Source organism: Euphorbia lathyris, chromosome 6, assembly GCF_963576675.1.
Source record: "Euphorbia lathyris chromosome 6, ddEupLath1.1, whole genome shotgun sequence".
Classification (NCBI taxonomy): Eukaryota; Viridiplantae; Streptophyta; class Magnoliopsida; order Malpighiales; family Euphorbiaceae; genus Euphorbia; species Euphorbia lathyris.
In genome coordinates this window covers 26042207-26068948 of record NC_088915.1, presented here as the reverse complement: position 1 = coordinate 26068948, position 26742 = coordinate 26042207, and the positions used below count along the sequence as shown (strand labels likewise).

At 34.1% G+C, this 26742-nt stretch overlaps 1 protein-coding gene across 8 annotated transcripts; it reads right to left on the bottom strand.

Moving 5' to 3' along the window:
• Positions 1-6824: 6824 nt before the first annotated feature.
• On the bottom strand, positions 6825-26683 carry LOC136233854 (uncharacterized protein At5g08430-like). 8 transcript variants are annotated; one of them, XM_066023550.1, is made up of 15 exons: positions 26406-26683; positions 26196-26338; positions 24234-24985; positions 21362-21465; positions 20592-20651; positions 19588-19638; positions 19287-19357; positions 18361-18626; positions 11566-11610; positions 11323-11367; positions 9490-9696; positions 9271-9339; positions 8107-8544; positions 7515-8025; positions 6825-7358 (listed from the first exon to the last, which is right to left on the bottom strand). In XM_066023550.1, the coding sequence occupies exons 3-11, from the start codon at positions 24883-24885 to the stop codon at positions 9605-9607; spliced, it is 1386 nt and encodes a 461-aa protein (XP_065879622.1). In that variant the 5' UTR covers positions 24886-24985; positions 26196-26338; positions 26406-26683; the 3' UTR covers positions 6825-7358; positions 7515-8025; positions 8107-8544; positions 9271-9339; positions 9490-9604. The 8 variants fall into 8 exon arrangements, with proteins under 8 accessions (XP_065879622.1, XP_065879624.1, XP_065879623.1 ...); XM_066023552.1 differs by having other exon boundaries at positions 6825-7673; positions 7960-8025; XM_066023551.1 differs by having other exon boundaries at positions 7960-8025.
• Between the last annotated feature and the right edge of the window lie 59 nt (positions 26684-26742).

Below are 26742 nucleotides of genomic sequence, written 5' to 3'. Positions count from 1 at the left end.
TTCCATCCTTGGCTGCGGAAATTTGTTTTGGTTTTCTTCGATGATATACTCATTTACAGTGCTTCATGGGAGGAACATCTACATCATTTGGCTTTAATTTTACAGATCCTTACTAATGATTCTTTTAGAGTTAATCAGAAGAAATGCTCCTTCGGGCTGACCATAGTGGAGTATTTGGGGCACTGTATTTCGGGCCAAGGAGTCTCTGTGGATCCTAGTAAAGTTTCAGCTATCCAAAACTGGCCTATTCCCAAGAACGTGAAGGGGGTACGGGGTTTCTTGGGTCTCACCGGTTATTACCGAAAATTCGTTAAGGATTATGGAAAACTCGCAAAACCGCTTACTGAACTTACCAAGAAGAACAATTTCTTATGGCAAGCGGAAGCTCAGTTAGCCTTTGATACACTCAAGGAGCGTTTGAGTTCGACTCCACTCTTGGCCCTTCCTGACTTCTCTAAGGACTTTTGTATTGAGTGTGATGCCTCGGGTTGGGGACTAGGAGCAGTGTTGATGCAAGGGGGACAGCCAATTGCGTATTATAGTAAGGCCCTATCACCAAATAATTTGGCCAAGTCCGCTTATGAAAAGGAGCTGATGGCTCTTGTCCTCTCGATTCAGCATTGGCGACCTTACCTCTTAGGGCGCAAATTCTTAGTTTACTCGGATCAAAAAAGCTTACGCTATCTTCTCCAACAGCGAATCACTACAATGGACCAGCAGAATTGGTTGGCCAAGCTCATGGGCTATTCGTTTGAAGTGGTTTACAAACCAGGAAAACAGAACCGCGCTGCTGATGCTCTTTCTCGGCAACATGATACGGGTGATTATTTTTCTCTTATTTCATTCCCTAGTTGGTTGGATGAGCAGCAGCTCTTGGCTGAAATTAAAGCAGACCCCCACTTGAATGCTATTGTGGATTGTTTGAAGAAAGACTCGACAGCCCTCTCCTCTTATCAATTGAAGAATGATGTACTGTATCGACGGGGCAGTATCGTCCTCCCTGCTCAATCTGCTTGGATTCCAGTAATTTTAGCTGAATTTCACAATTCAAAAACAGGGGGCCATTCAGGCTATTATCACACCTATAGACGGATTTTGGGCATTTTCTATTGGAAGGGAATGGTGCAACGGGTCCGGGAATTTGTTCAACAGTGTGCTGTTTGCCAACAATTTAAGGCTTCAACCTTAGCCCCCGGAGGACTGCTTCAACCCCTCCCTATTCCCCAGGAGGTATGGACCGACATATCTATGGACTTCATTGTGGGTATGCCTAAGTCTAAAGGCTACGAAGCGATCATGGTGGTGGTCGATCGTCTTACAAAGTACAGCCACTTTATAGCCCTCAAGCACCCGTATACAGCTAAGTCCTTGGCAGAAATTTTTGTGAAGGAAGTAGTTCGGTTACATGGCTTTCCCTCCACCATCATCAGTGATAGAGATCCGGTATTTATGAGTCACTTTTGGCGTGAATTATTTCGTTTGCAGGGCACTCAGCTCAAATACAGTTCCGCTTATCACCCCGAAACCGACGGGCAAACAGAGGTGGTGAATCGCTGTTTAGAGTCCTATTTGCGATGCTTCGCGTCTGATCAGCCTAAATTCTAGCTCCAATGGCTGCCGTGGGCGGAATTTTGGTATAATACTTCATTTCATATTTCTACTGGCACCACTCCTTTCGAAGCCCTATATGGCAGACCTCCTCCTTCCGTGTTCCGCTTTAGTTCCCAAGAGATTCAGGTGGAGGCTGTGGCTCATGCTTTACGAGATCGCGACGAGGCCTTGCGACAGCTCAAGCAACATTTGTTGCGTGCTCAACAACAGATGAAGACTCAGGCAGACAAGCACAGGCGAGATGTGCAATTTTCTGTGGGGGACTGGGTGTATATTAAGCTTAAGCCTCATAGGCAACAGTCAGTTGCTCGTCGAGTTTACCCGAAGTTGTCTGCTCGTTTTTATGGGCCTTATCCGGTTACTGCCCGTATTAGTTCAGTGGCTTACCGCTTACAATTGCCGGACACCTCTCGTATTCACCCCGTATTTCATGTATCTTTGCTAAAAAAGGCCATTGGCGCCCATTCTGCTTCTACTGACCTTCCCCAAGAATTGGCTATTGATCCCTCTGACACACTTACTCCTGCAAAAGTGTTGGCTACCCGAACTACACAGAAACATGGGGATTCTGTTTCTCAATGGCTGATACAGTGGCAATCTAAAGGAGTTGAAGACGCCACTTGGGAAGATGAGTTTGTTATCAAGAGTGAGTTCCCTTCGTTTTGTCTTGAGGACAAGACACTTTCTCAAGGGGGTGGCAATGATAGAGAACAAGATATTAGTCGGGCTATTTTGCAACAAGATCATGGGCCTAAACCTCTACAGGTATATGTTAGGAAAAAGGGAAATATACAGGGGCAGAAATGGATATTTGGAAAGAGTTAGTTATTTACAAGGGTGTTTTAGGGAATGAGTTGGTTATATACTGTGGGTGGGGAAAGGTGTGAGGTATGCTGATTTTGTTTGTCTTTTCTGCTTAGCAGGGCTCTCCCGTTTGGGTTGAGAGGGGTAGCAATACCTTGTACTGTTTTCTCTTTTCGGATTAATAACAATTCATTCCTTTTTTCTATCAGATCATTCCTTTTGTCAGTTACTTTCTCATTTCTGTCTAATTGTGGAAGATTTCTGGATCTTTTCCCTTTCAGTTCACCAGCTGGGTTAATGTAGTTTGCTTATAAGAATTTCATTTCTTTCATCATGCTAATTACGTTTGCTTGCAAATGATTACAGAGACAAGCCTCTCATGTGACAATTTTTTGTTTCTCTTGCAAATTCTTCATAAGACTTTAAACATAATGCACATCAAGCTTCTAGCTGTCAACCGACGACGTTTCATCAAATATGTTTCTTATTCTGTTTTTTATGGAAATTTTCCCTTGTTATGATCTTTTGCTTTTATGATCTTAATTATTGAGCTTGCTTCATCTTTCAATGGCCTTAATCGTCTTTGTCCTCAAAGTCACCCTTAGGTACAAGCTTATTACATCTTGTACCACAGTGCACGCCCTAAATCAAATTTTGAATTCACACCTTCTTTCAGTCTCACAATTTGTTGTCTCTTGATGGACAATTCTTAATATTTCAGTGTGATGAATGCCTAAAAGGAGCTATAACTGGAACTAGGAGGCCTTAAGTTGCTCGATGGCCATTTTTTTAGTCTCTATTATGGTCATTGCATCTTGTACCACAGTGCACGCCCTAAATCAGTCTTTGAATTCACTCCTTTTCAGCCTCACAATTTGTTATTTCTTGATGGCCAATTCTTGACATTTCAGTGTGATGAATGCCTAAAAGGAACTATATCTGGAACTAGGGGGCCTTAAGTTGCTTTGATGTTCATTTTTTTGGTCTCTATTATGGTGCTGCTTAGGGTAATAGCTTAATTTATTACACTGACTTGCTCAATCTACATTACTCAACACGTTTAATTTTACAATTAATCTGCTGCGGAGAAGGCACTTATAAATTCAAATGCATCATCTTTTGTTAGTTTGTTGAGCCTCATTCACGCTTGTTCTTATACTGTGAGGTTAGTTAGGGAATTTGGAGACATTATATTGGTATTTACAAAATAGATATTAGAGACATCCAGATTACTTAAAACTTCTTGTGGCTTGAAATGGCAGAATTTAGTGGTAGAAAAGATTCTGAATTCTTTAGAATTTGCCTTTTCTTCCTCCATGTATTTTTGAGCATTTTAATGTGCACGAATGCACATTTTCGGAAACCAGATGTTGTTCCTCAATCTGTTTTTGGATAAAGTAGTTTACTTGGCTTCTCTACTGTGTTTTGCTCCTCAATCTGTATTCGCTTGGATAAGGTAGTTTGGTTAATGTTCAGCTTGATTTAAGGGTGTTGCTTTTTCTATGATGTTTACTATCAGTCTATAAGAGTATCTTAGTCTTTAACTTGTAAGCTCCATTTTCTTTAATATAATCACTTGTGTTATAGAACTACAACTACATTTATTGTTGTGTAAATCACCATTACATAGAAACATGACTTGAATTTTCATTACATTATCATCTAGCCTCTCATTTCTCAAATCTTACATTTCAGTCTAACCTCTCATTCTTGTCAAAAACGCAAAAAGTAGAAAAACATGAAAATTGAAAACGAGAAAAAAGAAAAAAAAAATTGAAAAATCGAAAAAAATGCAAAAAAAATGAAAAAAACAAAAAACCGAAAAAAGTAGAAAATAGAAAAACTGTGAAAAATGTTGAAAATGGAAATTAAAAGAAACGATAAAAATGTAAAAAAATATGAAAATGCGAAAAACTATATACTAATTTATTGATTTCGGTTAATCTAATTTTGTATTTGATTCGATTCGATTCGATTTTCACATTTTTTGTACTTTTCACGGTTTTCATGTTTTTCGTTGATTTTAATTATGTAAATAAAATTTTATGATTACATTAGGAAAATATAAGTATTGTAATGGCAATTACATTCCATCATTTTCTTTTCAATTGTCAACCAAACATGGCAATAGAATCACCATTCCATTCCATTACAACTTAGATTACATTACGACCTTGATTATATTGCATTGCATTACGGCATACCAAACGACACCTTAAGGGTTTAGAGTTCAACCGGGATTTAATGGGGTTGAACTGAGGTTCAAAAGATCCTATAAAAACTAATATTTTAAGTTTTATTTAACCTTTTACATAATAAAATTAGAATACCAGGATAATAAGTCTATAATATATAAAAACATCAAGTTTAACACTATAATACTAAATTGATAATCAATATAGTAAAATATTAATTAATAGATAAATGATATTGTTGACTCAGGTTTTATCATCATCAAATCAATATTTAAAATTAAAAGTTTATCTCTCGTTGTTTGCAAAGAGCGGATCAAAGAAGTCTAAATTGATATTTTCCAAGTTGCCTCTAACGTTATAATCTTCTTCTACAACAAGATAAAAAATAATAATTATAAAATGATATCGGATAAAAGATTAAAGAAAAACAAAAATAGTAACAATAATCCTTTTAAGCAAAACCAACCATAATTATAAACCGAAACCTTTGAAATAGGTATAAGAAGAAGAAATTGTAAAGAAAATAATTGAAAAAGTTAAAGAGATATGGGCAATAGCAAAATAATTAGTCTCGCAAGTTGCTATGGAAATCTTATTGTAAGATGTATTTAGTAGTTTAGTGTAATTTTGCTCTTTGTAAGTTCATTTATGTTATGATTATATATAATTAGAATTTTGATATGTTATTTACTTCCATAACACTTAACTATAAATAAAAGGGTTTCAATATTTACAGCCCTAAGGGCTGTAAATAAAAACTCCAAATTCATAGTGTTAATTTTGTGTTCCAATATCTAAAACTTGTTAATACTTTAATGCTAAATACTTAAATGCACTTATCATAATATATTATTATATTTTCAATACAAATAAATGTTTATTTTAGAATTAAAGTTCTCTTTTTTATTGAAAAAAAAAATATATACAGATGATTAAATGCTTATATACATTCCATAGGATTGTATATATCATTTGCCTAAATAAATAGTCTATGGTTCAACCATTAAATTTATTTTGATGTTTCAACTACTCCTTCAAAAAAACCGTCGACGGTCTCAAAATAAAAAATTTAAAGAGTTAATAATATTGTAAGGAACTTTAATACGTGAAAATTTTCGTTTAGAGATCATTTAGATGTTGTTTAGTTAGGAGGGAGATGATGAATCTTTAAAGAGAGAGAGCTCCAAAAAGAATGTGACTTTGAAAAAAAAAAGTGGTTTCATCGTAAATATTGTTCTGAACAACTTTAATTCTTGAACATTTTCATTTTGAGGTTGTTAACAGTAATTTTGAAAAGTTAGTTAAAGTTGAATGACCATAGATATTAAAAAGTGTAAATTTAAATGGTCCTACCGTTAAGAATTGAATTTTAGTGGTCACAGTGTTAAAATGAGTAAAGTTCAGTATCCATGGATATAATTTACCCCACGACTTGAAAATGATAATTGTCAGATCTACCTTTTACCATTTACAATGACCCATGACTACTTCAAAATGGAGAAATCGAAAAACTAAAGCTGCTTAGAATCACTTTCTCATTAAACAGTCATTTTCCAAATCGCCATTCTCACAGTTTTCCCTCTCTAAACAATTATTTTCTCCATCTTAAAGTTGCTTAGAATATCATTTTTATATAATCTACCACGAAGAATTACCTGCTGTTGGAGTATTTATCATGATCAACGGTACAAGTGATCGTATGTTAGTAAAGTGCAAAGTTATGGGTTTATAATGTTTGGCTTTAAAGTTCAGAGATCATGATAAAAGTAGAAATAAAGTTGAGGAGTCATGAATGTAAATTTACCCTATAAAACAGTACACAGTCATTTCTTAAGGAAAGCAGCGTCTCGGCAGCTCTAAATATGGCACAAAAACGCTATAAACGTAACAACATAGAGCCGAAAACTTAACAATTGAAACATATTTCAGGCATGCATGCACTTTATGAATTAGAAATCAATTAATAGAAAACATTCTCTGGATTTACCTACTCACTAACTTTAACTCTTCAATTCAGTAAATATAAACACAGAAGGAACCAGTTATACCATTCATCACGCCAGCAAAAGAACTCAAACAAAAGGTTCCTTAATCAAGCACACACTACAGGAAAACAAAAACATAAAATATTCTTTTGTCACCTTAAACGAAGGAACCAGTTGCTCCTTTTGTCGCCTCATTATTAGCGGAAGCACTAAAGGAAGATAGGAAAAATATGGTTTACCTTAAACTTTTATTGAAAAAGCTATATAACAATTTACAGGGAAAAAACCTTGTGTAAAAATCAATTTGGGTCCTAAATGTAGTACCCCTCGAAAATTTTGAGGGACCCCAGTTCTTATGTATATGTATAGCACCAACCTAAGCCGAAGTTTTTACGATTGAGGCTCCCCCAGCTTATTCCTATAAAGTTACATCAGTCATCTATACTGTAACCACCAAATATCCCTCAAAGCATACTACTCAATGTTACAGCTTCTTTTTGACTCTATCCTGTCAACCAAACCTTAAAATCTGGAGGAAAATAATTAAGTCGCTGCTTGAATCTTCCGATTTCTCTTCATCATTGCTTAAATCAATCACCTCTTCATCATCGCTTGTATCAATCACCGGCGATGATGAAGAGGTGATTGATATAAGCAATGACGAAGAGTTTCATCATCGCTTATATCAATCACCGGCACAGGGATCTCCAGGTCGCTGCTAGAATCTTCCGATTTCTCTTCATCATCGCTTAACCCTGACAATCTGCATTTTATTAAAACAAAAAAAAGAGGTCAGTGAGCAATAAGAATGAAGTAATTGTCATCTTATTGAAGGGTAACTGAAATACAAAGCAACAAGTTAATGGCTAGGTCTTTTGCAGAAAAGCAAAGGATTTTCAGCAAAAAAAGATACAGGTACCTTAGATTCGAATCGACGCATATTCAAAGGCATTTACAATTCTCTCAAATTAACTTGTTTCTAAAGAAAATAATGGAATTCTTTGCATAGTATCCTTGTTCTCAGTGCTAGTATCTATTGGTTGTTTTTGTTCTTACAAAATAAGAGAACGCCAAAAACCTGTATTAATCTCATGAGATGTCAGTGAGCAATAAAAATGAAAAATTGTCATCTTCTTGAAGGATAATTGAAATACAAAGTGACAAGCTTACAGCTAGGCCTTTTGCAGATAAAAGCAATGAATTTTCAGGAAAAATAATACAGGTATCTTAAATATGAACTGACACGCATATCTTTTAGGCATTGTTTGGAAGAAAGAATTCAATTCAGCTGAATTCATAAATAATTTACTATCCTCTCCAAACTAGTTTTCTTAAAAATAACAATTGAATTCTTTGTATAGTACCCTTGTTCTCAATGCTCATATCTGTTGCTTGTTTTTGTTCTTCCATAATAACAGAATGCTGAAGATCTGCATTGAATTCATAAATAATTTACTATCCTCTCCAAACTAGTTTTCTTAAAAATAACAATTGAATTCTTTGTATAGTACCCTTGTTCTCAATGCTCATATCTGTTGCTTGTTTTTGTTCTTCCATAATAACAGAATGCTGAAGATCTGCATTGAATTTATGAGATGTCAGTCGACAATAAGAATAAAGGAATTGTCATCTTATTCAAAGGTAACTGAGATAATAAGCAACATGTTTACGGCAAGGTTTTCTGCGTTTAAAAGCAATGGAATTTCCGCAAAAATAATACAGGTACCTCAGATTCAAAATGCCATTGTGGTATTTCCGCAAAAATAATACAGGTACCGTTTCAAACTCAGATGAAAAAATAACTGAAGAGCTGCTGAAATAGAATAAAATGAAAAGAAAGGAGTGGTGACTGGTGATTCGAACTCAGACGGTGGTTGGCTTGTGGTGGTGGCCGGCCGATTTCGACCTCACTCTCAAATCTCTCACCCTTGGCTGCTTGTGTCTGTCAGCTGTGTAAAAAGAGAAGAAAATTAGGTTTTCAATATTTATAATTTATTTATACTCCATCAAATATGAAACCCTAAGGGTACTTTTGTAATTTCACTTTTTCATGTCATTTTCGTGTTTTCCGGGTTGACCGGAACACGACCCGAAATTTTTAGTGTCATTTTCAGGTTGACCCAAAAATGACCCATTACCTGCTAAGCTCAACACTAACACTAAAAATCCGTGTGTCGTATAATTGTGTTGTATGTCATTTTGCCACGTCTAATGCCACACACATCCACAAATCCCTTGTTTGGAACAAATTTCATACAAGAAAAGAATTGAATTTTCTAAAATTCAATTCAATTCATGTACCATATCATTTCTTACATTTGGAAAACATTTTTAACATTGAGAAATTCAAGTACAAATTGAGCAAATATGTGCTTCACAAACTACTCTACTCCCAATCGAACAAAAATCCGTCATCTTTCTACTTTCCAGTTCTCACGTCACAAAAATATGAGAGAATTCAATTCTTTTAGATTCTTTTGCTAACAAACATGAAAATTGGGCAAAAAATACTCAATTGAATTGAATTTCGTCCCATAATGAGATATCCAAACACTTTGCAAGGCATTGCTTGGAAAGAAAGCATTTGGCAGAAAGGAATTCAGTTTAAGTCCTACACAATTTACAATTATCTCCAATTAAGTTGTTTCGTAAAGAAAATTGTTTAATTGGTTTACCCTTATTCTAGTTGATAATATCCGTTGGTTGTTTTCGTTCCTCTTCTAAAATAACAGAATGCTGAAAATCTGCAATAAAATCATGAGATGTCAGCCAGGTATAAAAATGAAGGAATTTGTCATCTTATTGAAGGCTAACTGGAATAAGAAGCAACTAGTTTACTGCTAGGCCTTTTGCAGATAACAGCAATGGATTTTCAGTAAAAATGATGCAGGTACCTTAAAATCGAAATCATATGCATATTCATTAAGGCTTTGTTTGGAAAGCATTTGAACGAAACGAATTTAGTTGAATTCCTTTATAATTTGCAGGTCTCTCCAATTAACTTGTTTTCTAAAGAAAACAATTGAACTGTTTTACCCTTGTTCTCAGTGATAACATCTGTTGCTTTTGCTCCCCTTCTAAAACAATAGAATGCTGAAAATCTGCATTTAAACCATGAGATGTCAATCAGCAATAAGAATGAAGGAATCCGCATCTGATTGAAGGATAATTGAAACACGAAGCAACAACTTTATGGCAGGCATTTTGCAGATGATAAAAGCAATGGATTTTCAGCAAAAGTAATACAGGTAACTTAAATTCGAAACAATTCAAACATTCATTAAGAAGCGCACAAAAATAAAACAAATAAGAAAAAAGTAATCTCTTAAAAAAGTATACTAATTTTTCTTTCTGAACAAAAAAAGGAAGCTTGATAAAAAAAAAAAAAGACATTGTCAGAGTTAATAATATACAAGAAATCTTTTCCCGCAGGAGACAAAGGCATATTTTGCACAATGTAAAAACCCATCTGTTACATGTTTTGAAAGATTTTTGGTATGTACATAATAGTAATATACAGAAATCTTTAACCGAATCTTTAGAATTTTACGTACAAAACCTGCATGTTACCATGTTCATACCAAAAATCTATATATTACCATTCTGTTCCATTCTTCTGCAATATTTACATTTTGTTCAAACCAAAAATCTTTCAAAACAAAACATTATGTTCATACCAAAAATCTGTATATTGCCATTCTATTCGATTCCCCTGCAATATTATATTAAAATTCTGTCCATACCAAAAATCTTTCAAAACAAAACAAATACAAAATATCATACCAAATCATACAAAACAAATATATAATTGAACGTTTCCAATTAGAAAGTAGAGAGAGAAGGGAATGGGGAAGAACTAAGTCTGAGACAGTGATAAAAATAGAGAGGGAAGGGAATGAGAGAACTAAGTCTGACATAGTGATAAGAGAAGAGACTAGAAAGAAGTGAAAAGAATCGATGATGTATAGGAATTAGGAATTAGGAATTAGTATTAAATATATTAGAGAGAGAGGAATAGGAGAAGGAAGTGGGTGTTTGATTTCATTGATATAAATGAAAAGATAAAGAAGAAGAGGAGAGGCTTTTGAAAATTGTAAGATTCATTGAATGAAGAAATGAATTGCATTAGGATTTAGGAATAGAAAGAGATTTCTGTGGTCTTTGAGAATTGGGGGGTGGAACCAATAAGAGCAACTTAGGAAAGAACTACATTATATATATATATTCAGTCCAGTACAGTTTTTAAGTAATTTTTATAAACCAGAACCGAAAACCGATAATTCTTAAAAAAAAACTAAACCGATCACGAACCGAACGGTAATAAAACCGAACCGAAAACCGGATTTTAATGCAGTTTGGTTTGGTTTTGTGGTTTTAACCTCATAATGTACAGCCCTAGCTACATCAGATTAGAGCAACTGCTGCTCCCCCTCAATAACTTACTATTCCAAAAGAAATAATCATAATTTGCCAACATATCTGGTGAACACATCAGCTCGTATAATAGATAAGCAAGACGAGAATGTTTATGGCAAACTACGTACTTTTGCAGGATTTATTAAGATTTTAACTGTGCATAATTCGACTATTAACTAAAAAGGATAGGAATATTGGTAAAGCACATGCATAGAAAACCGTAACTGTCAAAATTTGTGTCCTCTTTATCTCACATTTTCAAATAAATTTAATAGCAGCACGGAAGGGTATAAAAAATGGGGAATTTTTACCCTTTCCGCTAATCTGTTCAGTAAATGCAAGAGCTGGTAGGTTCCCTGCAGAACAAAGCAAATGAAATCAAAATTAATCAGCATGATTATGGAGAAGACCAAACTCAGCAGCATTTTCATTTCAACACATTTGAGTGGAAGGCCAAAAAGAATTTGTACATTCAAGATCTGAAAATACTTCCCCTAACTCAAATAACCAATTCATAGAGAAAGCTAGGAAGGGCAGATAATGAAGAATTTTACCCTTTCCGGTATTATGCTTTGTAAATGCCAAAGTCTGTGGGGCCCCTGGAGAAAGAACAAAAAACTAAGTAAATATAACAGGACTCAATCAACATAGTTGTGGAGAAAATTCATGAGATAGAGCGACAAACAGTAGAATTCAGCACATTTATTCATTTGCACGCATTTCAACTGGACGATGAAAAATTAACTGTGTTTCAACTTCGAAATAACTGATGTATAATAAATGCCAGCTAAGACTGACAGGAATTTTGCTAACCACTCATATACGCATTTAGTTCTAATTCAGAATAAAATAGTCTAAGCTTATACGCATTTAGTTCTAATTCAGAATAAAATAGTTACATTTCAAGAGGTGAATTACTTATTTCCCCGCAAAATGTCATGATTACCAATCCATCTAGTTATAAAACTCAAGGTATTTCGTCCTCCAGATTTCATTACATTAAAAAGATTGTTCTTACGATATTCTTTATTAAATTAGCAACGTAAATCTGAAAAAGGTAATCAGATCCTTGAAGTAAATTTATAATTCCATATATACTCATCATTACAAAATAATCAGCAGTACGAGGCTCTCCTTTTCTCCCCATTTTTTCCCTATTTTTCAGCCTTCTACACTGCTCCAACTGATTCTCTTATTGAAGTTACCTAAGAACTCTAGATCAACAGACGAAGTATCTATCCCCAAAAATATTTTCCTCAAATCTCCTTGTTTGCCTGTAAAATCCTAATCTACAAATTAAATATATCACTTTGAGTTACTGATATCAATTGATAAGCACAACAGATAAAGTAATAAAATATAAATAGCCCTTAATTTTTAACAAAAAGAATAAGTTGCAAAATTTTACAAATTAATCAACAGATCGGAATTGAAAGATTGTGGACAACCAAGAAACACTAAAATAGAGCAGAGTAGTGATGGAGGTGGGACAAAGTTTTGCGACATCATTTGATTATTTCAAATTGTCAATTCGTACATTCATTATGGATGTCAGGAGCACATTTCCTCATCAAAAGAAGTGAGGCATATTGCAAAATGGAGCTCCTAATGCACCATTTGTGAATCTTAAATTGAAGGGTAGGAGAGTTGAAGTGCTACTTGCACAGCAAGGAAGGCATACATAGTTGTTAATGGCGATGCCATGACAACACCATGGTGCAAGAGCACAATGCTCAAGGTCATGCGCCTTAGCACCCCCTAAGTCCAGCCATGTTGCTTTAGCAACGGCAAGGTGCACCATTTTGCGCCTGGACAAGGTTATCAGAGGATCTTGATGGCATGCCTTTTGTGTCACAAGTTATTCTTTTAGGGTTTTATATTATTCACCCACATGTTCAAACTACACCATTGGATTAGGCACATCTAGAGTCCAAATAAACAAAAACAACAGCAAAGCAGACACACTTTCAAATTAAACAATCAGAGAAAAGAATAGAGAGAAAGATGCATAATGAGAAACAAAGGGAAAGAAGAAGCCCTAAAATAACAGCGGAAAAAAATAAAAAAACAGCCAGAACTTGAAGTTGGAGATTTTTTATAAGTAGCTATTAGTAAACTTAGGATTTACTATTTAGTTGAACACTAGAACTTTAGAATATAGGGTTTATTGCATGTTAGAATTTACGATTAAATATATTGACATGATTTCGTATTTATTGAATTTTAACTTCGAAGGTAACATTTTCTTATATTTTAAATATTATGATTTATGGTGGTTTTACATGAAGTTACTCACGCACGCGCTTGCGCCAAGGCTCCAGGACCCCAGAGTCGTAGCGTGCCTTGAGCATTTAATAACAATGAGTAAAACATTGAAACTAAGCTTCGGAATTATATTATGGAATTGTATGATCCATTACTTGAAAGCAAAATGGTCAGGAATCAATAAGCTCGTCCTATTTAGATTTATATTCTATTTATTAAATGAGTTTTATTCCTAATAGAATTAGGAACTAATTTGATTTCCCACATAGCATAGTTACCATTTAGGATAGGTCTTGAATTCCACAAGTATTGGTTATTCTCTATTCCTAATTAGTTGTTGTTTCCTATTCCTAATTAGTTGCTTCCTACGCAGGCCTAGCTTGCATTATTTTATTCCTATTTAGTAATTTTGTCACTTCCATTTAAAGGGGAGATCATTAATAAAATAGCCATCAGTTGAAAATCAAATTAAAGCTCAAGAGGTCGTGGAGTTCTCTCTTAACGAGCTACTAACTGTTTGAACAAAATAGGTACGGCCGAAAGGAAAACTCCTAAGCATTATTTTCTAGAAGATTATAGGGTACAAGGTCTCGTAACTAGATCCCAAACCTGTGTTCATAACAAAAGTATTTTTGTTGACGGGTATGTAGAATTTGATTTTATCAATGCATATTGACTTTTATGAAAAAGTGTTGTTTCCTATTCCTAATTAGTTGCTGCCCACTCAGCCCTAGCTAGCATTATTTTATTCCAATTTTGTAAGAAAACGAGCCACTAACTGTTTGAACAAAATAAGTAAGGCCGTAAGGGAAGGAAGACTCCTAAGCCATCTTTTCTAGAAGATTATAGGGTACAAGTTCCCAAAACTAGATCCCAAATCCATGTCCATAACAAAACATTTTTGTTGACAAGTATGTAGAATATAAGAATTTATCAATGCATATTGATTTTTATGAAAGTAGCGTGTTGTTTCCTCTTTGTAATTAGTTGCTACCTACGCAGCCCTAGCTAGCATTATTTTATTCCTATTTTCTAATTCTGTCTCTTCAATTTAAAGCAGAGATCATTAATAAAATAGCCATCACTTGAAAATCAAATTAAACTCATAAGATCATGTAGTTCTCTCTTTACGAGCTACTAACTGTTTGAACAAAATAGGTACCGCCGTAAGGGAATGAACACTCCTAAGAATTCTTTTCTAGAAGACTATAAGGTACAGGGTATCGTAACATTATCCCAAACCCGTATTCATTACAAAAAAAAAATTCTGACAAGTATGTAGAATTTAATAATTTATCGATGCATATTGGTTTTTATGAAAGTAATGTGTTGTTTCCTATTCCTAATTAGTTGCTGCCTACGCAGCCCTAGCTAGCATTATTTCACTCCTATTTTGTAATTCTGTCTCTTCCATTTTAAAGGGGAGATCATTAATAAAACAGCCATCAGTTGAAAATGCAATTAAAACTCAAGAGATCGTTGAGTTCTCTCTTAACGAGCTACTAACTGTTTGAACATAATAAGTAAGGCCGTAATGGAAGGAAGACTCCTAAGCATTCATTTCTAGAAGATTATAGGGTACAAGGTCCCATAACTAGATCCCAAACCCTTGTTCATAACAAAAATATTTGTGTTGACAAGTATGTAGAATTTAATAATTTATCAATGCATATTGGTTTTTATGAAAGTAATGAGTTATGTGCTATTCCTAATTAGTTGCTGCATACACAGCCCTAGCTAGCATTATTTTACTCCTATTTAGCAATTCTGCCGCTTCCATTTAAAGGGGAGATCATTAATAAAATAGTCATTAGTTGAAAATCCAATTAAAGCACAAGAGATTGTGGAGTTCTCTCTTAACGCACTACTAACTGTTTGAACAGAATAGGTAAGGCCGTAAGGGAAGGAAGACACCTAAGTATTTTTTTTCTAGAAGATTATAGGGTACACCGTCCCATAACTAGATCCCAAACCCGTATTCATAACAAAAATATTTTCTTTTACATGTAGAATTTAATAATTTATCAATGCATATTGATTTGTATGAAAGTGGCGTGTTGTTTCCTATTCCTAATTAGTTGCTGCCTACGCAGCCCTAGCTAGCATTATTTTATTCCTATTTTGTAATTCTGTCTCTTCCATTTTAAAGGGGAGATCATTAATAAAACAGCCATCAGTTGAAAATGCAATTAAAACTCAAGAGATCGTTGAGTTCTCTCTTAACGAGCTACTAACTGTTTGAACAGAATAAGTAAGGCCGTAATGGAAGGAAGACTCCTAAGCATTCATTTCTAGAAGATTATAGGGTACAAGGTCCCATAACTAGATCCGAAACCCCTGGTCATAACAAAATTATTTTCCTTGAAAAGTATGTAGAATTTAATAATTTATTAATGCATATTGATTTTTATGAAACTAACGTGTTGTTTCCTATTCCTAATTAGTTGCTGCCTACGCAGCCCTAGCTAGAACTATTTCATTGCTATTTTGTAATTCTGTCTCTTCCATTCAAAAGGGGAGATCATTAATAAAATAGCCATCAGTTGAAAATCAAATTAAAACTCAAGAGATCCGGGAATTATCTCTTAATGGGCTACTAACTATTTGAACAAAATAGGTAAGGCCATAAGGGAAGGAAGACTCCTAAGCATTCATTTCTCAAAGATTATAGGGTAAAAGGTCCCATAACTAGATCCGAAACCCGTGTTCATAACAAAAATGTTTTTTCGACAAGTATGTAGAACTTAATAATTTATAAATGCATATTGGTTTTATGAAAGTAATTTGTTGTTTCCTATTATTCCTAACGAGTTGCTGCCTACGCAGCCCTAGCTAGCATTATTGTACTCCTATTTTGTAATTCTGTCTCTTCCATGTAAAGGTGAGATCATTAATAAAATAGGCATTGGTTGAAAATCCAATTAAAGTGCAAGAGATCGTGGAGTTCTCTCTTAACGAGCTACTAACTGTTTGAACAAAATAGGTAAGACCGTAAGGAAGGAAGACTTCTAAGCATTCTTTTCTAGAAGATTATAGGGAACAGGGTCCCGTAACTAGATCCCAAAACCGTGTTCATAAGAAAAATATTTGTGTTGATAAGTATGTAGAATTTAATAATTTATCAATGCATATTGATTTTTATGAAAGTTACATATTGTTTCTTATTCCTAATTAGTTGCTGCCTATACAGCCCTAGCTAATATCATTTTGTTCCTATTTTGTAATTCTGTCTCTTCCATTTACAGGGGAGATCATTAATAAAATAGCCATCAGTTGAAAATCTAATTAAAGCTCAAGAGATCGTGGAGTTCTCTCTTAACGAGCTACTAACTGTTTGATCAAAATAGGTAAGGCTGTAAGGGAAGGAAGACTCCTAAGCTTTCTTTTCTAGAAGATAATAGGGTACAACCATAACTAGATCCCGAACCCGTGTTTATAACAAAAATATTTTTTGTCACAAGTATGTAGAATTTAATAATTTATAAATCCATATTGATTTTTATGGAAATAACTAACAAATGTAATCTCACTATCTTGCATCAGTCACAATCATAATAGAGATAGCTGATTTGCAATGTTGAGGATGCTCATGATATACTTTAGCAACTAAAAAGCAAGCTCTGCGTTATGGTGCCAGAAAACTTATGCAAAACCAATAGGCAAAATAATTTTAGTGGATATGGGTCTCAAACAAGCAACATAATTGGAAGCAGTTGCAGTGACAATTAAATTTTTTAACTGTACATACAGCTAATATTGAAAGAAGTAACAAAGAACAAATGGAATATTATAGTATAGCACGATATGCAAGGAAAAACATATAGGGTAAAGTTCAAATAACACCCATGTGGTTTCACTAATTTTCAGATAAAGGACTGTGATTTACTTTTTGTCAAAACGAGGATTGAGGTTTCACACTTTTAATAATGATATTAAAACTATCTTTAACGACCTAAAAATGAAAATTTTCAAGAATTAAAGTTGTTCAATGTCATATTTTCTATGGAACTACATTTTCGATTTTAGAAAATCATCTTTTTTGGAACTCTCTCTCTAAACATTAATTTTCTCTCTTTACCAATCATCATCTAAATAATCTCATAATAATAAAAAATTTGAAGAATTAAAGTTGCTTAGAATATTATTAGTTCTTAAAATATGTCATTTTTGAAGTCGTCAAGGGTGATTTTAATAGTATCAATCGAAAAAGTTCTTATTTTGCTGAAGTTGAAAACCTCAATCCTTGTTTTGACAAAAAGTAAACCACGGTCCTTTATTTGAAAATTAGTGAAACCACAGGGATTTTATTTGAACTTTACCCAAAAAAATATTATTAGCTTAAGAAAAGAAGGTGTAATTCATACATTCAATACTTGTCAAGAGAGCGATATACTTAGTTCACTTGTCCATAAATGACAGTGCATTTAGTCGAGATTGAGGAAGAATCCGAACCAAATTATAATGATTATGATGAGATAAATGAATTTGTTAGCAATCAAACTCAAAGTGGACCTTTGGTGATCTTAAATGATAACAACGCTCAAGAGTGAAGAAGATTGGAATCAGTGTAATATTTTGTGCTATTTGTGGAAAGGTGTAAATGTAATGTGGAGAATGTAATATCTAAGGAGGATGTAGATAAGCTGAAACCTCTTAAAATGCAATATCCTGATCTGTACAAAGGGGGCTCATGAAGCAAAGGCAAGGAACATTGCTATTTCCTTAATGTTTGATGAAATTTTTAATGACATGTAACCTAGAAGATGAAGCTTTTTATGTGATGCTATATCAAAAACAGTTGGGTATATTCTTTATTTGGGATCCTTATTTGATTAAAAAAATATCACCATGCCACGTGTTAATCGTAAAAAAAAAAAAACATAAATACTAGTTGATTTAATCTAACTATAGAATTATTTTAAGAGTTCCTATTAGGTCCCAAATTCAAATGCCTCACTATATAAAATAATACCTCATTGCATTTGGTTTCTAAAATAAAAAACTATTGAGAGCATTTTCAGACACAAACAAAAATTTCATCTTTCAAGGGGTAGGGATATAGAAATGTTATACTAAACTCACACCTGCAGAATCCAAAGCAAAAGGTACACAAGCTGATGGAGTTTCTTTGCCTGCTACACCCTGCTTAGAGACATTCAAACCTCCATTGACAGTTGGGGTTGATTTTGGGGAAGCAAGATCATCTTGCTTTTCTGTACTATTTGGAAATTCCTGCACAGCACCTTCAACTTCTATTTCTTCCGCAATAATTTCTGGAACCTCACACAAAAGGCGTGCCTGTTCTTTTGGAGTTAGCAGCAGCTTCTTTCTATCAAGGTACCCAGACAGCGTAAATCAAGCATGTTAAGGATTCCAAAAAACACACTTAGTAAAGCTGCCAGCAGACCAAACAGTTAGAAATCAAATACAAAGATCTAGGATAGTGCCTTAACACCATTACCAACCTTCAAAACTAGATCCTCAAGGAATACTTCTGCATCCTACATAAAACCAAATTTGTGCACTTCATCCAACTTCAGAAAATCTTAAAAGACTATTTTCCTAGAATAATTATTGCTAAAACTACTCATAGATATTATTACCAGTTCTTAATCTCTAGTTTATGAAGCATCATGCATCTCTGGTACCGTATTCCAGTTCCTTCCTTGATACTTAAAAGACTTTTAGGAACAATAATAGATATCTTAACTCACAAGTGGTTATATTGACAACAGCAACCATGAGTTTTGACGAATTTTATTAAGACTAGTAATACCAACCACAGCATGATTAATGGATGAACTAGTATCACATTCAGCTGCAAACTGAACTACCTGAAATCTAGAACACTGCTAGATACATTGTTTCTAACCTATAGTACAAGAGATCCCTTGGTACTTGTGACCACATGCAAATATTTGCTACATCATGAAACAAAATATATAAGAGATACCGTAATTAAGGGAATGATTTTTCATGCTCTATCTTTTATTCAAATCATTAAGGATATTCTCTACACCATCCTTTATAATTTGCTAGATCAATTTGTTTTTCTAGCAAAGCAAGTTCCTTTGCCAACCACTGCAAAAATTCCATAACGTTAATTATAAATTGATGAATAAATGTGAAAATGCAATTGATATCAAAAGCATTTTAACATTATCTTGTTATAAAAAGCATAAATGTGAAAATGCAATTGATATCAAAAGCATTTTAACATTATCTAGTTATAAAAAGCACAAATGTGAAAATACAATCAGTTTGATAAAGAAACAAGACATGGTTAAGTTTTCTTTATAATAAACACCTACATGATTTGTTATATCTTTGTGCAAGACTTGCACCTTCTTTTCTAGCTCCACCTATTAAGGTTAAAGATCTACATCAGTAAGCATCAATTAAGAGCCTATAAAAAGAAAGAGCTTAAGCTATCAAAACTAGAGAATCAATTATAAATGATGTCAGTAACGAATAACTGCGTTAAAAATTAGAAAGTTCTTAGACTAAAAATCAAAATTACCATGCATCAACTCGAATGAAGTGTACATGATCAAGAAATTTTGTTTGTTTTATTTTTCAAACATTAATCAATATGGAGATCCTGAAAGGGAAGGGATTCAAAATCAATATTCATTAGGAAGAGGCTTCATTTCGGAGAAAGAAAAGGAGGACATTGAGGTAATATAGTTACTTCATTGCTTTACACTATTTGATCATTAGTAAGTATCTAAGTTGCGGAGAAACATTTGGTGTTTAGATTCTACTGAAATATTTATACTATCTTCTGCTGCATGCATTTGATTTACACCAAAAAAAAATTCTCTTAAGTGACAGAATTTGGAAAGGAAAAGTGCTAGTGAGGAAAAGGCTTTTGCATGGTCAGCAGTCTTTAAAACCTTAAACTAATGAACTGTTGCGAAAAGGAAGCCTTGTAAAGTTAATTCTCCAAATTGGTTTGCTACTTATACTAAGTACTGTGGATTTTGACAGTGTGGAGATGTTGGACATTTTAAATTGCCTAGATGGGCAGCAGGCATTCAGAAGAACTTAACATAAACCTAGAAATCAAGCATCCAATCTCAAAGTGGCAGCAATTTCGGGAGGATAAACCCATAGTACACAATAAATAAGATCCTCTTGTACTTTATGGACGCACTAAGTTAGTTTATAGCCCTTTCTCTTCACAGAGATGAGCTTTTTCTTATTTAGGAAATATAGGACAAGATACGACCATACATTCTTTGACACACAGATGTCACCAACACAAACTGGATGGATATAATGAAAACATTAGGCAAGACCAGAAGGAACTTACAACTGTCAGCTTTTTAAGTAAATCATTTCTCATTCTCTGATGCAAATCATTGCACTCCTCCTGCAACCAACAGAACAATGCCAAAGAAAGCCATGAAATCATTACATGCACAGAGACATGAAATTGTACAAATACATGTAAATCTGAATTGCAACAGCAAATGAAAATACAAAAACTGTTATCAGTTATGAAGAAGCATCTGCTCTAAATTACTAAGCCTAACACTGAAATCAGACCATGCGGTATCAAAATAATCAGATTAAAAGAAATTGAGAATAAAAGGTGTCTACTGTGTGTGCATGTTTTCCATAAATTTTAGTGAGAAGTTTGGTATTCTGGATAGAGAATATATTTGGCATTGAGAATTTAGTATTGAGACATTGCTTCGCGAATGGGGAAGTCCAAAAACAGAAACTAGAATGGTGTGGAAGCAATCATTGCATGCAAGAACAAGCTCAGGATCTCCAATGATCTCCATTATTCTTGCAAGTAACGGATGGCATGTAATATTGTTGATATAATACTATAACTTGAATCAGCTGATTAAAAAGATAAAACATTGATTCCATCATTAGGTGATCTTTAAGGACCTCTAGGTGTTTATTAGTTCGTAAGTTCAACGGTTCCTAAATAACCAGAGCAACTCTTGTGATAACAAAAAAGAAAAGGTAAAAACCAGACCTGATGGTTCAATACAGCTTTGCATAAAAGCACAAAAAACTGTGTGCAACCATATTAAAAAAATAAAATAGCAAAAATCCGCTCATTACCTCAGAGAAGTTATCCTCTGAAAGGATGGAGATATGGACATCTTTCATAATAGTTGAAACTCGAAGAACAAATTCTGTATCAGACCCAGTGATCTTCTTTAAACCTGAAGAAGAAAAACAATTCCCTCGCTTTTCAATCTCTGAAAGTCTAATTATTTAGTCTCACTTACAAACATAGTTGTTAAATCGAGATTCGGCTCGTGACTCGAAATCCTTATTTAGTAAATTGGGACTCATGAATCGAACCGAATTGTAAGATTCGGATAAAATTCAAAATATAATAATAATAAAATATTAACCATGTTTTCTAAAAATGCAATTTTAATGTTCAAAATAGAAATTACATCAAGTTATCAATCATACACTTAGTTAAAATTCAAATGTAATGCAATTCTAATAAAACTAATTGACAAAGCATTGTCAAAAGAATCACAAAAGGAAAGTAAGAAAAGAGTTGGCTGGGAAGGGAGAGTGACCCTAAACGAAAAGAAATAGAGAAGGCTTGTTGCAGAGAATGAATAGAAACAGAGAAGAAAAGAAGGTTTGCAATTTGTAGTCTCTCCTAGTTGCAAAGTATTAGAAAGAGTCTCCTAGTTTTCTTCAATGTCTTTTTAATTAGTTCTCTGTCGTTTTTTACTCCATTTAAATTAAAAACAATTTTTTAATGGAGTACATGAATTGACAGAATTGGTGGACTCGAGCGATTCAATGATTTCGAGTCATACCATAGATACGACTTAATATCATACAGAATCGACTCGAATCGTACGAGTCGTTATAACAATGCTTACAAAACAGTGTTTCATTCAATGAAAAGCATTATCATCAGTAAGACACTGGATAATAATATAATAAAAAAAAGAACCGGATAAACAATATGACAAACACCGTCTCCTGACTTCCCATTTCCACACAGAAAAAACAAGGTTCAAAAATAAAAAAGAGAATAAGAAGAAATAAATAAAAAGTCAGGTATGCGATTGAAGGAGCTATCATATAAAACAATACTCTGCAAAGTATGTCAACACAAAATTAGCTCAATATAAAAGTGATATGCAAATCAAAGTGCGTAGAAAACACAACATATTATAATTTCATCTTTCAAGCTACAAGAAAAAGACAGCAATAAGATTGGTTCAACTTAAATGCAGGTGCACAGGGAAAGCAAAAAGAAAGGATATAGTAACCTGCATTATCCACAGCTTAACACAAACAGAAAAGCTAGCATACCAAATTATACAGACACAACAACACCTATTAGTATTCCTCTTATTCCCCTTCATGGTGTAAGTGTTTAAATGTTTTCTTACTCAAACCTATTAAGTCCAAAGATGTTCACTTCTTGTTCACTGTATAAAACCATAACCACTGAAAATTAAAGCTGCTCTAGAAATAAGTTGACATTGACTAAAGGAGGAGCATCTGCAATACAAGATATATGATAACATATTCACCTCTTCAGTTTGATTTTAATTACTAGCACTTTTTTTTGGCACAGAATCCATCAAGTTGTTAATATCATAAGATAAATTTTATGATGGTCACAAGTACCCATGATCAAACAGTTAAAATAAACCAAGGAAGCATAAAGCGAAAAGATCCTATAATAAAAGAGGGTTTATAAGGTTTGAGGGTTAAGCACTTTCCAATCAAAAACTTCCCTTCTCCTTGTTGACCCTCCATGCAATCAATCCAAACAAAGCAGAGGGGGGAAAAAGATAAAGTTCTTTGTTAGCAATAGTGACAAGGAGGGTGTGGGGCCTTACTAAGAGTATACACAAGGAGAAATAAGGTGAGAGAGGGCAGTTAAGGGAGCATGGGTGTTTTGTCATCTTATGAAGAGTGGTAGTAGTAGCTTAAATAAGAAAGAATGCAGAGGACAGAGGAGAGATAATTTTGTTTTTCTGTGCACAACCTGTGGGCGGCAGAGAAGTGGGGCTTAGCCCTGCGAAGTTTATTCATTACCTTGTAATTCCTTTTTTAGGGGAGACAGGTGTTTACTTCCATTAATATCAATACCAATGTTTTATCTTGTTCTTAATTCCTAGATACAAACTGTTCCTGTTTGCATTCCTTAACATTCTTCTCTAGAAGGAACATGTTAAGCAACCGGGCACACCTTTGGGCTTCAATTATCATGCATTACAGCCTTAGCGACATAAATTTATTAGCAAGAAATCATAAGGCAGTCTGATCCCATTCATGATGAGTAAAATTGGTCAAAATTTCCAGATTCAAAGCCAAAAACAACTACTTGTTGACATGAAAATGCTCAAACAGGAAGACTTTCAAACACTACAAAGATACATGACTTGATAAGAGCCAATATAAAGACCAAAACCTAGATTTTCTTTTCACCGAATTGGTTGTACCATGATTTATGAACCTCCATGAAGCTTCACCAATAGTAGAAAGCAGATGAACATGCTAAACAATTTCAACTTCAAATTGTAAAGTAAAAAAAAAAGTACAAAAAAGGCATTCAAGAGATAGAGGCAGCGATTATCTCCCTTGAAGTCTGTGGTGAATGCGATTCTCATTGTACTTCCCCATAATAAAATGATAATAGGAATGAGAAGTACTAAATTTCAAAGTCGGTCTACTTTAAAACTGAAACATGCTTTTTGCTACATTGAAAGTATCAATCCACGAAAAACAACTAACACATTTCAAACATATATAAAAATTTAGAGAAAAAAATCCTTAGTATAAGGGCACCTAATAATAATAAAACTCAGATCAGGCATAAGAAAAATAATAATATAAAGAAGTGACTGTAGTTCATGTTCCAATGTGAAACCCACTGGTATCAAATAAAACGACACTTTCTTAATGAAAATTTATAAATAGGAAACAGCTAACAGGAAAATACCTATAACTTTCACAAGCATGTGAGAGTTTTTCTGTAGGTAGTCATAAGAGTCACGTTTGACTCTCACAATACTTCCTACGATCTTCTCTTCACACGTTTCTGAATCCCTCAGAAGCTCCTGCACTAAACTCCTTCTCAAATAGATGAGTTTAATGTTATCATGAATAATTGCGGCAAATTCGCTTTTTGGGGCTTTCAACACCTTCTCACTAGGCTTTCTTTTCAAAGTAAACTTCTCCTGACTTTCACATGCACCATCTTTGTTCAAACTACAAGGAAAATCATCATCTGAATCCACTTGATTTTCCACAAAGTGAGTCTCTAGCTTGCTATGGATTTGACCTTTAACAATCTTTTTCCTTCCAAAAAGAGAAAGAAGCCACTCATCACAAAGAATTGTCCTCCTTTTTTTTCTTTCTGGGAGAAGAAGCTTCTGATCCTCGGCATATTTCTCCACAATGACAGAAACATCATATTGAGAAATCGGTTTACTTGTATCTGTACCAACTGATTCAAGAAACTCAATTAGTGGTCTAGAACCCCACCCAACATACTGCATTTTCTTTGTTTTTGCGTTGCTGTTCACACCTACAGGAATAGGTGGTTGCTCTATGTGTTCTTCCACCCTAAAAATTTGCTCACTGTCGCCCATTTTACCAAGAAACTAGTACCAGTAGCAACTCAAATAAAATAAACCTAGTGAATTTCAGCCCAGACCCACTTTGTCCTCTGCTAGTACTAAAATGTGCACCCTGCATGAGGAGAGCTTTTTTAAGGCTAGCAGCAATACAATCAACAAGCAAATAAATTCAAGCTGAGAGGTCATTTACTGACAAATGCAGAACTAAAGTCTAAAATACCCCTTAAGCAGAGACAGATCCAGAATTTGCATATAGTGGGGGCAAACTATATATGCGGTGTAAAAAATAGTCAATAACAACGTAAATAAATAATTTCAATTACAATATATCAAAATAAATTACATAAAGTAATATCTTTCATAACTGTCCTCTAAGTTTCTTCCTATGTACTAAATTGCATTAAATATACATCATCCCTCCAATATATACAAACTAATGTTAAGTTGGTTCAAATCAAACCCTTGTTAAATTGCTCAATTGGTTCAAATCAAACTCTTACTAAATTGCTAATTGGTTCAAATCAAATCTTTGATAAATTGCCCAATTGGTTCAAACTCTTGCTAATTGGTTCAAATCAAACCCTTGCAAATTTGCTAATTGATACAAACTCTTGTTAATTGGTTCAAATCAAACCTTGCTTAGTTTAATGTTAAATTGGAACAGTTAATTGATTCAAAACACTTAATTGGTTAAATTAGTTCAAAACACTAAATATGTCGCAATGAAACCAACAACAAAACACAATTCAAAATAAATTAAGCCATTCAGGGTAAAAGAAACAATTAAAATGTCCACATCAAACAAAGAGAAAAGAGCAGCAAAACAAGCTGAAAACACTTCAATTTCAACCTTTCTCAATTCTCCAATTCAAACAAAGGGAATAGCAGAGCAGCAAAGTAAGCAGAAAACAAATAGAGGGGACGACGACGGTCGGGAAAGAGAAGAGCAGCAGCAGAACTTGAAGGATTTAGTTTTGAGCAAAGATCAAGAGACAGAGAGAGAGCTTCAAAACTTAGGGATTAGTTTTTTTTAAGGAAACACTATTTTGCAATGTTATCAGAACTGGACCGGATTTGTATAAATAAAATATATATTAATTATATATATATATATTAAAATTATATTTATATATATATATATATATAATAATAATAATATAATAAATCTGTTGATTCCATTACCCAAATAAAAATTGCAAACATAAGTTAGAGAACATTAAACACTAAACCATAAAAATATTTACAAACATATGATCAAGATCACCCAGTTTTCGCAATTGCATATCCATATTAATATATGATCTCACAAAGCAAAGTAGTACCTCCAGGAATAGGATCCACCCCTGAATTGGCAGCACTAAACTCAAATGTAACCTCCCCTTTCTCAACTGCTGAATTCGTATTGAAGAAGGTAAAGCTTAGGATTGACGGGATTTGTGATGGGAATTCTGCTACACCTGATTCACTGAAACTTTACAAATCAAGAATTACCTATGCAATTTGTTCTCAACATCAGACTTTAGAAAACTTACCCTATCTTGTGCAGAAGAGGTGGAGATCGAGAGGTGGAGGAGGAGGCGGCGGTGGAGAAGCCGCTCCCTGTTTCCGGCGCCGTGAGAAGTGGATCGACTGACTGGAGGTACGAACGGCGGTGTGCGAGATGGCGGTGCAAGGTGGAGGTGGCGATATGCGAGGTGGACGTGGCGATGGAGTGGAGTGGAGTGGAGTGGGTGGAGATAAAACCCTAGAAAATAAGGAAGAAAGCAGAGACGGGTTAACAAAAGAGCAGGAATACGATTAGTGAATGATGTGGTTAACAAAAAGAAAAGATTATATTTTATTACAAAGGGAAAAAACCAGGGGTAGATT

Bases quoted from the DNA above. Each gene is read 5' to 3' on its own strand.
- LOC136233854 (XM_066023549.1), bottom strand. From the start codon at position 24,885: ATGGGCGACAGTGAGCAAATTTTTAGGGTGGAAGAACACATAGAGCAA. The intron at 18,627-19,286 runs ATATCCTTAATG...TGCTTGATTTAC, and splicing joins TATAAAGGATGGTGTAGAGA to GCTGTCTGGGTACCTTGATA. The intron at 11,368-11,565 runs GTAAAATTCTTC...TTTGTTCTGCAG, and splicing joins AAAGCATAATACCGGAAAGG to GGAACCTACCAGCTCTTGCA.